Source organism: Centroberyx gerrardi, chromosome 20 (genome assembly GCF_048128805.1).
Source record: "Centroberyx gerrardi isolate f3 chromosome 20, fCenGer3.hap1.cur.20231027, whole genome shotgun sequence".
NCBI classification, from domain to species: Eukaryota; Metazoa; Chordata; class Actinopteri; order Beryciformes; family Berycidae; genus Centroberyx; species Centroberyx gerrardi.
In genome coordinates, this window is record NC_136016.1 from 14,060,921 (window position 1) to 14,071,916 (window position 10,996).

Sequence of the window (10,996 nt, forward strand, 5' to 3'; positions counted from 1 at the left end):
GGCCACTGTTTGCAATCAGTGAACTGAAAGTTGGCATAGCCCAATGAGCGAAACTTTAGTTGGAGCCATAATTCCCGGAAATTGCGTGTGTTCGTTCCTTTCGGGAAAAAAATGGCAGCTGTTGACATCGACATGCCGATGGAAGCAGAAGCCCACATCCTCAATCAAGAGGACATGGAACGGTAAACATGCTTTGTCTGCAATATTTAAACATGATGTTTGTTTCATGCGACAAAATCCAGAGTCGGATTTCCATGTGACACACTAACCTAGTTAATTCTCCAGCGGGGCCTAACTGATGCTTAAGCGGCGCGGTAATCAACCTCGGCTAACGTTAGCTAACCTGACAAGGCTAGCAAACAACAATGCGGTCAGTTGGACAAGCTAACTTGGCTAGCTTGCTGGGAAACGCTTTAAGTGTGTACCGTCTTCTGTAACGTTATAGATTAGATTTAATCGGGTTGATAAATGGCAGGCGTTGACACTAGTTTAGCTTCGATAAGAGTAGAAAACCCTTTGTTGCATTTAATGTTATAAATGTATTGTAGGTAAACTAAACGAAACAGCAGTGTTAGCTAACGTGAAGTTCTTGGTTAAGGTAACTTGAACAAGTAAATCGACGTGTTTGAGTCAGTAAACTGCAGTTACCCAAGAATAAATATATTTTGTTGGCCATGTGGTTGCTGTAGTTAATATAGCTATTTGTATGGGCCGTGACACTGTGACATTGTGAAGTTGAATACAAGTACTGAAACATCAGCTGAAGTCTTCCTGGCTATAGATGGGCACAAGCTAGCTGCTTTCCGCTTTCGAGAACTTTCCACGCAAGGCAGCTTGATAGTTTTTAGCTAACCTAGTACCTGAAACATCTAACGTTAATTATAGTGATTAACGTTTTGACTTAACTGAAATATCTTAAATGGCTGCTGTCATTCAAACCAAAGACGTTGCGATCTGGCACCGAAACTCCTTAACTATTAAAGTAAATGAACAATAAGTGTCTCATGGTTTATGTTGTTTACGCCTCCTGATTCTTTGACCTGAGGGTTGAGACTTTGCCAGCCACCATGGTTTCAATTTTATTTGGTCTACTTCTCTAATAAACCATGCTATCAGTTGGCCAGGCAGACAAACAACACAGTGTTTGGAGGCAGCATTTATAGCAGAGTATGATGATTCAAGTTTGGTTGGATTTTTATTTTTGTTTTTATTTACCCCAACATTGTACTCCATACTGCCTCAGTATTTTACAGTGGGGTGTGGACATGTAAATTCCCAAAGGCTGGAAAAATAACCTAGTAATAAGATATACTGAGACCCTGATGAAGGTAATGGGCCATGCTTTGAGTATCAGAGTCCATGACAGGTGTTAAACTGCATGAATCTGTAAAAATACTGTGGGTATCCCGAAATGGAGCTATTGCTCCTTAACTGTTCTTTTGATTTGCCTGAAGCTTATTATGATTATTTTTTGGCATTTTCTGTTTTATTAGACAGTCACAGAGGAGAGAGACAGGAAAGACAGGGCAGAGAGAGACATGCAGCAAAGGGCACAGGCCGGATTCGAACATGTGCTGCTGTGAGAAGGACTTGGTACATGCTCTACTGGTTGAGCCACCGGGTGCCCTTCATTTTCCTGAAAATACAATATTTTTTCCAAATGACAGACAATTACCTGTTTTTGGCTACTAAAATGATTCCGCTTTCGTACTCAGAGGACAGATTCACCTCTGTCATCAGTGGGTTTATCTATTCTTTCAACAGCTTAGATGCCAACAAAGTAGGCTATTTGGTTTGGGCTGTTTACTACTTTAAGTACTAGGCTACTCATTTTTCCTTCCAGCAAACAGGCGCTGCTCAGCTGTTTGTGCTATACACTTGCATGCTCAAATCACATGGATTGGCAGATGCAAATAGAGATTAATAGAGATGAAGGCCTAGATGATAGAGACACAGTATGCTGTGCTCTCGAGGGCTCTGGTTTGGTTGTGTTTATTGTGAATAGCGGAACTTTAATGGGAGCGCCTGATTTTATAGAACAGATGGTGTTCACAGTTAAATTAAATGTTGACATATCAAATTCAATTATTATTAATGGTGGAAACTAAAATCAAGATATACACAATCAATTGTGCAGACCTAACTCTAGTTTGGGCTTGCCACAGCCATGTACAAAACACAATTATGCCTTCTTATGAAAACGGAAATTGAGGAATTTTCATAGTTGATGACCTTGACCTATTGTTACAGTCCCACATAGTTTACACATTACTACTTACTGAAAGGACTGCAGCAGGTGATTGTCACTGCTATGTTTAGTCCTAGCCTTCACTACAATCAGCCCCCTGCTCTGCTGTCCCAGTTCCAGGTGAAAGATGCCACAGTTCAGTCCTCTCAGACCCCATCAACACTCTGCCCCATCTGCAAGAAAATCGCTTACAGATACGTGGGGCACAGCTAACTACTAGCAAAGCTACATGTCAGGCTGTGTGGCTGTTAGTATCAGGAAATCATGTTTTTGTATGTTACAATATGTTGACTTAAATCATCAGGGCAAGCATCACAACAGAACATTAAAAAACAGTAATGACGGGCGCCCCGCTGGCTCACCGAGTAGAGCGCGTACCATAAGGCTCAGTCCTTCCCGAAGCGACCCGGGTTCGAATCCAGCCCGCTGTCATTTGCTGCATGTCCTCCCCTCTCTCTCTCCCATAACTTCCTGTCTCTCTCTAACACTGTCTCTATCAATAAAGCATAAAATGCCTAAAAATAAATCTTAAAAAAAAACAACAAAACAGTAATGACAAAGTGTGTTCTTGCTGGAAGTCTCTTGCAAACTAACCTGATCAAGGTCGTAGGCCTCTGTTAAAAGCATGATTCTTTCTCTATATACCTTCTGCTTACCTGACGTGTTGAGGGTGTTGACATGGTATATTGCTGAATGGGTGATCATTGGTTTATATCGTATCACTTTATTGACGCCTCCTTTGTCTGTAAAGTAACTGTCCCATCTTGACCCCAGTTGTTGTTTCCTCTCCTCTCCCCAGTGAGGCCGAAGGCTTCAAAGAGCAAGGAAATGCATTCTACGTCAAGAAGGATTACTCTGAGGCTTTCAACTACTACACAAAGGCCATCGGTGAGTGCGCCACTCCGTACTCCTTAACACTGGAATTAAGTTCCCACCACATACCTTTGAACTGTACCAGGAAAATCTTTACTGTTGACATGGGCCTACATGGAGCCATCTTTGCAGTAAGCCCTACATACTGCAAAGATAGTTCCATTGTCAGTAACCAGACACAGATATTGTTCACTGAAGATTTATCTGTTCTGTAATTTGTAGCTATATTTCATACCACAAAGCATCCCTCCCTCAGAGTGTCAGACACTCTGAGTCAATAGACTGGACCTTGGACTTATTTCACCCCTGACAGCAGCTTAATAACCCCATAATTTATAACTTATATTATAAACTGTGCAATACTGATTCCGGTAATAATTTTGTGCAATAATTCAAAAACAAGGGGGAAGGAAAAAAGCAGGAGTGAAAGGCCCAGGTCAGGGATTGCCTCCTACTCCTCCTCCCCCACACCCACCCACAAATTTCTTATTTTTCTTATTTCTATATTATTGTTGTTATATATTGTAGTATAATGCACATACTTTACATATTTTTATTTTATTGTAGTATAATGCACATATTTTACATATTTTTATATTTATTTTCTTATTTCTATTTTTCTTATAATTTCTCTATGCCTATATATATTTCTCTTCTAGAATGTGAGCAACTGCAACGAAACCCAATTTCCCCTCGGGGATCAATAAAGTATTTCTGATTCTGATCAAAAGTCCTGTGTTAAGAGAAGGGCTAAGTTTACCTGTGTTTTTTGTTCTTTATCCCAAGATGCATGCCCCAAAAATGCCAGTTACTATGGCAACAGGGCAGCCACTCTCATGATGCTCTGTCGCTTTCGAGAGGCCTTAGAAGACTCCCAGCAGGCTGTGCGGCTGGATGACTGCTTCATGAAGGTCAGTTTAAACAGACAATCATGTGATGCATGATGTGGTCTATAACAAGAGCAAGAGCATCATCCTCATTCTCAGCTTGTGACTCCTAATTCTCTCGGAACCCTGGTTGCACCTGTAGAATAGAGATTGTTATGTAGAGGTTTTATGTCCTAACAAGGACGTGTGTCCTTCCTGTCCCACAGGGTCATCTGCGTGAGGGCAAGTGCCACCTATCTTTGGGAAATGCCATGGCAGCTAGCCGCTGCTTTCAGAAGGTTCTGGAACTGGAGCCCAGCAATAGCCAGGCCCAGCAGGAGGTGAGGTTTCACCTGCTGTCGTTGCTGTTGATGACCAACTCAACTTTTTACCTTTTTATTCAGTCACTGTAAAAAAATTAATCTTCTGAGTCGTTGGGGTATTGTATTGCTAATTTTACACTCGGAGCACGATCTCTAATTTGCATGACTAAATGATGAAACTGTCTATTCCCACTGTTAAGCTAGTGCTGAGTAGTGCTGTTTTTTTAATTGTATTTCAGCATAAGAATGCTACATCAGTCCTGGAGTATGAACGAATGGCGGACTTTGGCTTTGAAAAGCGGGATTTCAGAAAGGTACCTAACATCCATTTTCATTTTGACCAAACTCATAGAAACCTCTTGTCTGTCACCTCTTGTCAAACTTTTTGTTTCACTGGAAAGGCCGCAAGTGGCTAAGGTATATATGAACAATATTTTGCTGTTAGAAACTCCCAACATTTGCCCCTCTATCATGTTTGAATGTAATTGCAGTGTGAGTAGTTTTAGACCTAGTGTTTGACTGTTTATCTCCTGTCTCCCCCTGCTCCAGGTGGTGTACTGTATGGACCGGGCCCTAGGTCTGGCCCCTGCCTGCCACCGCTTCAAAATCCTCAAGGCCGAGTGTCTGGCTCTGCTGGGACGCTATCCGGAAGCCCAGTCAGTGGCAAGGTAGAGACAAACAGGCTTTTTGGGGTTGGGGCTGTGGTGGGTGATTATTGTGTCACAGAGATTCATATTTTTTTCCATTTTCTGTAACTATTTTCACTTCAGATTGAGATGAGCTTTTAAAGAGCAAACCAACACTAAATCACTTCAGGCAGATTTTCTATTTGATTTTTAAACAATGGCTCAGATATATACAATATTTACAACAGATCTTCTAACAAACCATTCTCTCCCAGCGACATCCTGCGGATGGATTCCACCAACGCAGACGCGCTGTACGTTCGAGGCCTATGTCTTTACTACGAGGACTGCATCGATAAAGCTGTGCAGTTCTTCGTCCAGGCTCTGCGCATGGCACCTGACCACGAGAAAGCCCGGCTAGCCTGCAGGGTAAGTTTGTCAGCTTGTCACCCAGTCATCTTCTACTCAGATGAGGGGATCAGCTGAAGCTTGGTGGACCAAGGCTTGGAATTAACAAAAACCAAATAGGGTTTTTTTTTAGGGGAAGGGTTAGATTGCAATTTGTCAAAGTTTTTTGGAACAATAAGTTATTTTGAAATCTTACATAATGCATATTCTCATATGAAATAGTCTAATATTGCATGGCAAATTCTGTCATGGGATACATGTAATTTTGGATATTCAGATCTTTATGATTTGTGCAAACTTGTCATAATACAATATCTGCCAATTTCCATATGACATTTGCCTCTCAGAATTACTCGTCTGTTGTGGCATGATACAAATTAGCAAGGCTGCACTAGATGTTGAGCAACATGCTTCAAATTCAGTCAGCCATGGTTCAAAGAAGACAAAGAAAACAGAAGGATTGAAATTGACTTTGTTCTCTGTTCCTGGGGTTCACATACATAAAAGTAGAATCATACAACACTCCATGGTCCAAGACTTTGATGTGACCGTGCTCTGCTCACGTATGATGCTGACATATTTAGAATATTTTTTAGAGGGTTCATATTTCACTTTTGGCAAGCTTGGATAATGATTGTAAAAGACAAATGACTGATTATTCTCCTCCCAAATCAGAACGCCAAAGCCTTAAAAGCCAAGAAAGAGGAAGGCAACCAGGCATTCAAGGACTGCAGCTATGATGCAGCCTACCAGCTGTACACAGAGGCCCTGACAATAGACCCCAACAACATCAAGACCAACGCGAAGCTCTACTGCAACAGGGGAACGGCAGGAGCCAAGGTAAAGAGAAACAAATCAATGTGATTCAAGTCATTTTTCAGCTCGAGTTTCTAGTGCTCAAGCTCTTCCTTTTCCTCTCCACTCAGCTCACTGTCATTTGCTTCTTCCTCATCAACAGCTGAAGAAACTCGATCAGGCCATTGAAGACTGCACCAGTGCAATCAAGCTGGACGACACTTACATCAAGGCGTACTTGAGACGGGCCCAGTGGTATGCTATCCCTCCAGTCTGCCTACATTAGTCTTCCTATTCTGTGTGTTTTTTCTTGATTATTCTGCAGTTGTTTGGAGTGACTTTGTGTGTCTGTAGTTACATGAACACGGAGCAGTATGAAGAAGCTGTACGGGACTATGAAAAGGTCTACCAGACGGAAAAGACCAAAGGTACGCTGCTGTCGGGTGTCGTCTTGTTTTCGTACATTTATCTGTCTAAAAGGACTTATTAGTTGGTCAGGTTTTCAGCTGCTCACATAAGGCTTGCTTCTGTCTCCCTCTCGCTCTCTAGAACACAAGCATCTGCTGAAGACAGCCCAGCTGGAGCTGAAAAAGAGCAAGAGGAAAGATTACTACAAGGTGCTGGGGGTCGGCAAGAACGCCACCGACGACGAGATCAAGAAGGCCTATCGCAAACGGGCCCTCATGCACCACCCAGGTATCGTCTTTTTTTACACTCACATGGCGCGTGCACACACAAATATCCTGCATGGTATTGACTACCTGTAGATATCTCCAACATCAACCATTGTGGACAGTATGGGGTATTTGGAATATTATAGAATTTTGCGAGTTCTGTTTCTGACAGGAAAAGTTAGGGACTTTGAAAACTTCCCTGATTATGTCAATGGAGAAATCAGGAAATTTAGCAAATTAATTAAAAGAAAAAGAAGTGAAAACATTACCAAAATGTATTTTTCATGGGGCGCACATTTTTAACATTTTGGACACATAATTAATGGTATCACACGGTGGCCAACAGCTTGAACTCTGTTTATGCGGAACACCAGCTTTGATTATGTTTGATGTGGTCTGTGTCAAGTGTGGCGAGCTCTTGATGGTAGGTGACTCGTTTTGTCGCTGTCTTCCAGACCGCCACAGCGCAGCGACTGCGGAGGTGCAGAAGGAAGAGGAGAAGAAGTTCAAGGAGGTGGGCGAGGCCTTCACTGTGCTCTCCGACCCCAAGAAGAAGGTCCGCTACGACAATGGACACGACCTCGAGGACGATGGTGGCTTTGGTGGAGGAGGTAAGTGCTTTCTTCTTTTCTATGGCTAGATTTATATTTTTGTTGGATGAAAGAGAACGTATTCGTGCTCTCGTCAATGTTTCATGCTATTTTTCTTCAAACGGTGAATTTGAGAGTAGTCTATAACAACATGTATGACCAGAGACAAATGGGCATAGTTCAAGAATAGAATGACCCGGGCATGAATAGATGTGAATGGTAGAAGCAAAGGAACTGACTTGGACATTGTGTTTATCAGAGAAAGGCAACCAATTATAAAGAATTTAATTTGCAGCAGGCTTGAATTACCCAACAATTTGTTTACCTCAGACAAAGTATGAATCCATAAAAAACTATAATTAAATCTATTATAACCTATTTCCAAGTATAAATCTAGCCTCTGCTTTTGAAAAGGGCAGGGGCGGGTCACTGCACTTGTATTTCAGTAGATTTGATTTATTTGAAGGTGAAATGTGAAGAGGAAATGAAGTAGAGGGAGTAGGTTTGAGTCAGATTGAATGATTCATAAGCAGTAACTTTCTGTGATGTTCCCAGTGCAGCGTTTTTTTCCCCTCCTAAATTGTCAGGTTTTGCTTTGTTTTCCTTGTGTGTTTTTGTACTTACTAGGGCTGCAACTAATGATTCTTTTGTTATGAAACTGTTGATTATCAGTTATCAGATTATCATAACTTGCAGTAAAATGTATTTATTTTATACAAAATTTTAGGTGGAATACATCATTACAGTTAAATTACGTTTCAGCATATTATTGCCTTAGTCCAGACCAAAATAAGCTACTGCTTTATGGCTATTGCTAGCTACATTTACATTACATTTCACTGTGTAGATCTAGCCAGCTACTATAGGATGCCTGTAATAACAAAGAGCTTATTTCTAGGCAGGCAGCCCCCAAAGAAAAACCTACACTATCATCTTCAATACCGCTTTTTTAATTATGTATCCGAGAAGAGCAATTTGGCCGTGAAGAAAATGGCAATTGCCAAGATTTCCTGACTATATTAATAATAAGCTAGCTAGACAGGGGTTTCTTTACAGTATTCATACTTAGGGCAGTCAGGATTTTTTTGGAATCCTCATGCGCACGCACAGGATTTGGCCTTCTCGCAGCCACATTCAAAACAAAATCCAGAAATTTACATTGATGTTGCTATTGATGATGATGTCACAACCCGGCCCCAAGACCATGACAAAACGAGAGACGCACACAAAGCCAATGGAATATATGGTCAATTTATTCAAGAAAGAACATAATAAGAAAACTCAAATACTATGATGGTATGTGGAGTGTTAGGGATGTAAGTATGATGTTGTAAGGTGTGGAAATAAACCCAAGGAACGCAAACAAACGCCAAATTAAAGCCAAAGTGGTGGGGTCTCTAGGAGAGAGCCAGCAGCAGCTCTTATCCCCTGGCAGTACTGGGCCCAGGTGCTGCCAGTGGCGCTGATGACCCTCCCGCTCCGCCCCCAGACACCTGCATAGAAACACACACAGACGGCACACAAGCACTAGCAGACAGAGCAGGGGGGGTCGTCATAATGTTGACTAATAGTTGCAGCCCTAGTACTTCAACTCTTCTTGTGTGGTGACTGAAGTTCTATATTGGAGATAAAAAATAATGGTTGAACATTCTGCAAATGATGATTTGATCTTATTTCTTGTTTACACACCTTGTGAATTATTGCCTTGGGTTTTCTCTCTAGATTTCGATGCCAACAACATCTTCAGGGCCTTCTTCGGTGGCCAAGGCGGAGGATTCAACTTTGAATCCAGTTCAAGTATGTAGACATCACTAAGTTTATTGAAACATAAGAAAACGGGTCACATTACATCTTATTAATTATGAATTCTTTGTTTCTTTCTTTTTTCTAGATGCTGGGCCTGGAAATTTCTTTTTCCAGTTTGGTTAAATTGAAGTATCGTGCGGGAACATTGCAGCCCTGCAGTGGACAATATTAAGTTGGACTCACAATCACCTCCTGATTTGTCTCGCAGAATCTCCCCACTATACTTTTTCCAGAGGTTTTTGGTTATTGCATCCACTCCTAAATTTACTCGTCACAATTAAACTAACAGGAACTATGAAGAACAGCTCAAAGTTTTTAAATATGAAGGGAACATTGTAGATAAGGAATTAGTTAACAAATGGTTCAGAGAGGTGTGGATGAGCTTATCTCAGAGCATGTCGGTATTGCCAAAATCTAAATAGAATCTAAACTTGTAAAACTGCCGCTATACCTTGATCAAGGTGATCAATACTAAGGAATGCATCGGAAATGTAAGCATCATAGTTGATTAGTTTTAGGAATAATACATAGTATGAGTTTTTAAGATGCTCCTGGGACAGACTGACTCCCTGTAGAGCAAGAATCAATGTATTTTGGAAGGTAAATGTCAAAACTGACCTCAGGACAGCGCTTGAGGACAACACTGTCCTGTTGTGAGTGTGTGTCCAGGTTTTATTGGCTCACTCGCAGACTGTAGGATCAATCTGCAGGGTTTTGTCTCTTCATCTAGTCTCCATGCTGCATTGTACAGTTGACTGGAATGTAAAGCGTTATTTGTGTTCATAATTTCTCTTTTTCTTCAATTTCCTTTAGGTCTATTTATATTTATTGTATATTCTAAATTCTGACTGTATGCAACCTAATGCCAGTGTTTATGGTCTGCCCTTTCGTTTTTGTTTTTTACTCAAATCAGTTGTAAATGTTTTTTTCACCCCATCCTCTTCCCTTTGAGTTTCAGTGATTGTGAGTGATTTTTCATTGAAACAGGCCAAAACCAACACACATCTACTAGGGGTTTTCTTCAGTTGCTTAAGACATTTGAAGGTATACCCACTTCCACTCAGCACTGACCACCTCTTATGTCCCCATCCAAGTTTTAAGTGGTGCCTTACCAGAATGAGCAGAACAATTAACCCCACACTTTCTTACAATGAAACAATTTCAAAACTGAAGAGCCAGCCAACCTCCATTTGCAAAGGCAAAACATTGTCTTGCTAAGCATGTTTTTGTGCTCTGTTTTTGGGGAAACATTTCCAAGTCGGGCCTTTAAAGGCAGTTGAATTTTGCAAGTGAATACGTAAACACCCCCGAATCATTTCTTTGCACATAGAATTATCCAGCCAAACATGTAAGACTTTATTCAGTTTTGTGTATCATTGTCAGTCACACCTAGCTGTCATGCACCTACTTGTCATGCACGTTTGGTCAGTACAGCCCTTCCCTACTCGTTCCACCTGTTAAGGGCCATGTTGGTAGGCTGGAAATGTCCATCGTCACGGTCCTGTCACTGACCTGTGTATCATTTTTAAAACATGTCACAGTATTAACAAGAGACATGCTTTTGTTATTGGAAAAATAAAGATTTGTCTTTTAATGTAATGTTGGGAGTTTTTTTCTTATATCTTTGATCTAATCTCCAGCTGTTGCAGCTTCCTCTATGAGCAAATTGAATTTGAAACCTGATACATCTTGTGTTAATTGGAAGTATTGCTTCTCCTGGAGATTGACCCCGTTTTGTACATGTGTGGTATTTTTCAAATTCAAATTTTGCTTTATTGGCATGAATG

At 41.1% G+C, this 10,996-nt stretch overlaps 1 protein-coding gene across 1 annotated transcript; it reads left to right on the forward strand.

The window, feature by feature from the left end:
- Positions 1-10,808, forward strand: LOC139927988 (dnaJ homolog subfamily C member 7-like). Its single transcript, XM_071920322.2, has 14 exons — positions 1-182; positions 3,048-3,136; positions 3,908-4,032; positions 4,215-4,328; positions 4,550-4,624; positions 4,860-4,978; positions 5,212-5,365; positions 6,020-6,184; positions 6,303-6,394; positions 6,494-6,567; positions 6,689-6,835; positions 7,269-7,424; positions 9,126-9,200; positions 9,295-10,808. The coding sequence occupies exons 1-14, from the start codon at positions 112-114 to the stop codon at positions 9,330-9,332; spliced, it is 1,494 nt and encodes a 497-aa protein (XP_071776423.1). The 5' UTR covers positions 1-111; the 3' UTR covers positions 9,333-10,808.
- Positions 10,809-10,996: the final 188 nt, after the last annotated feature.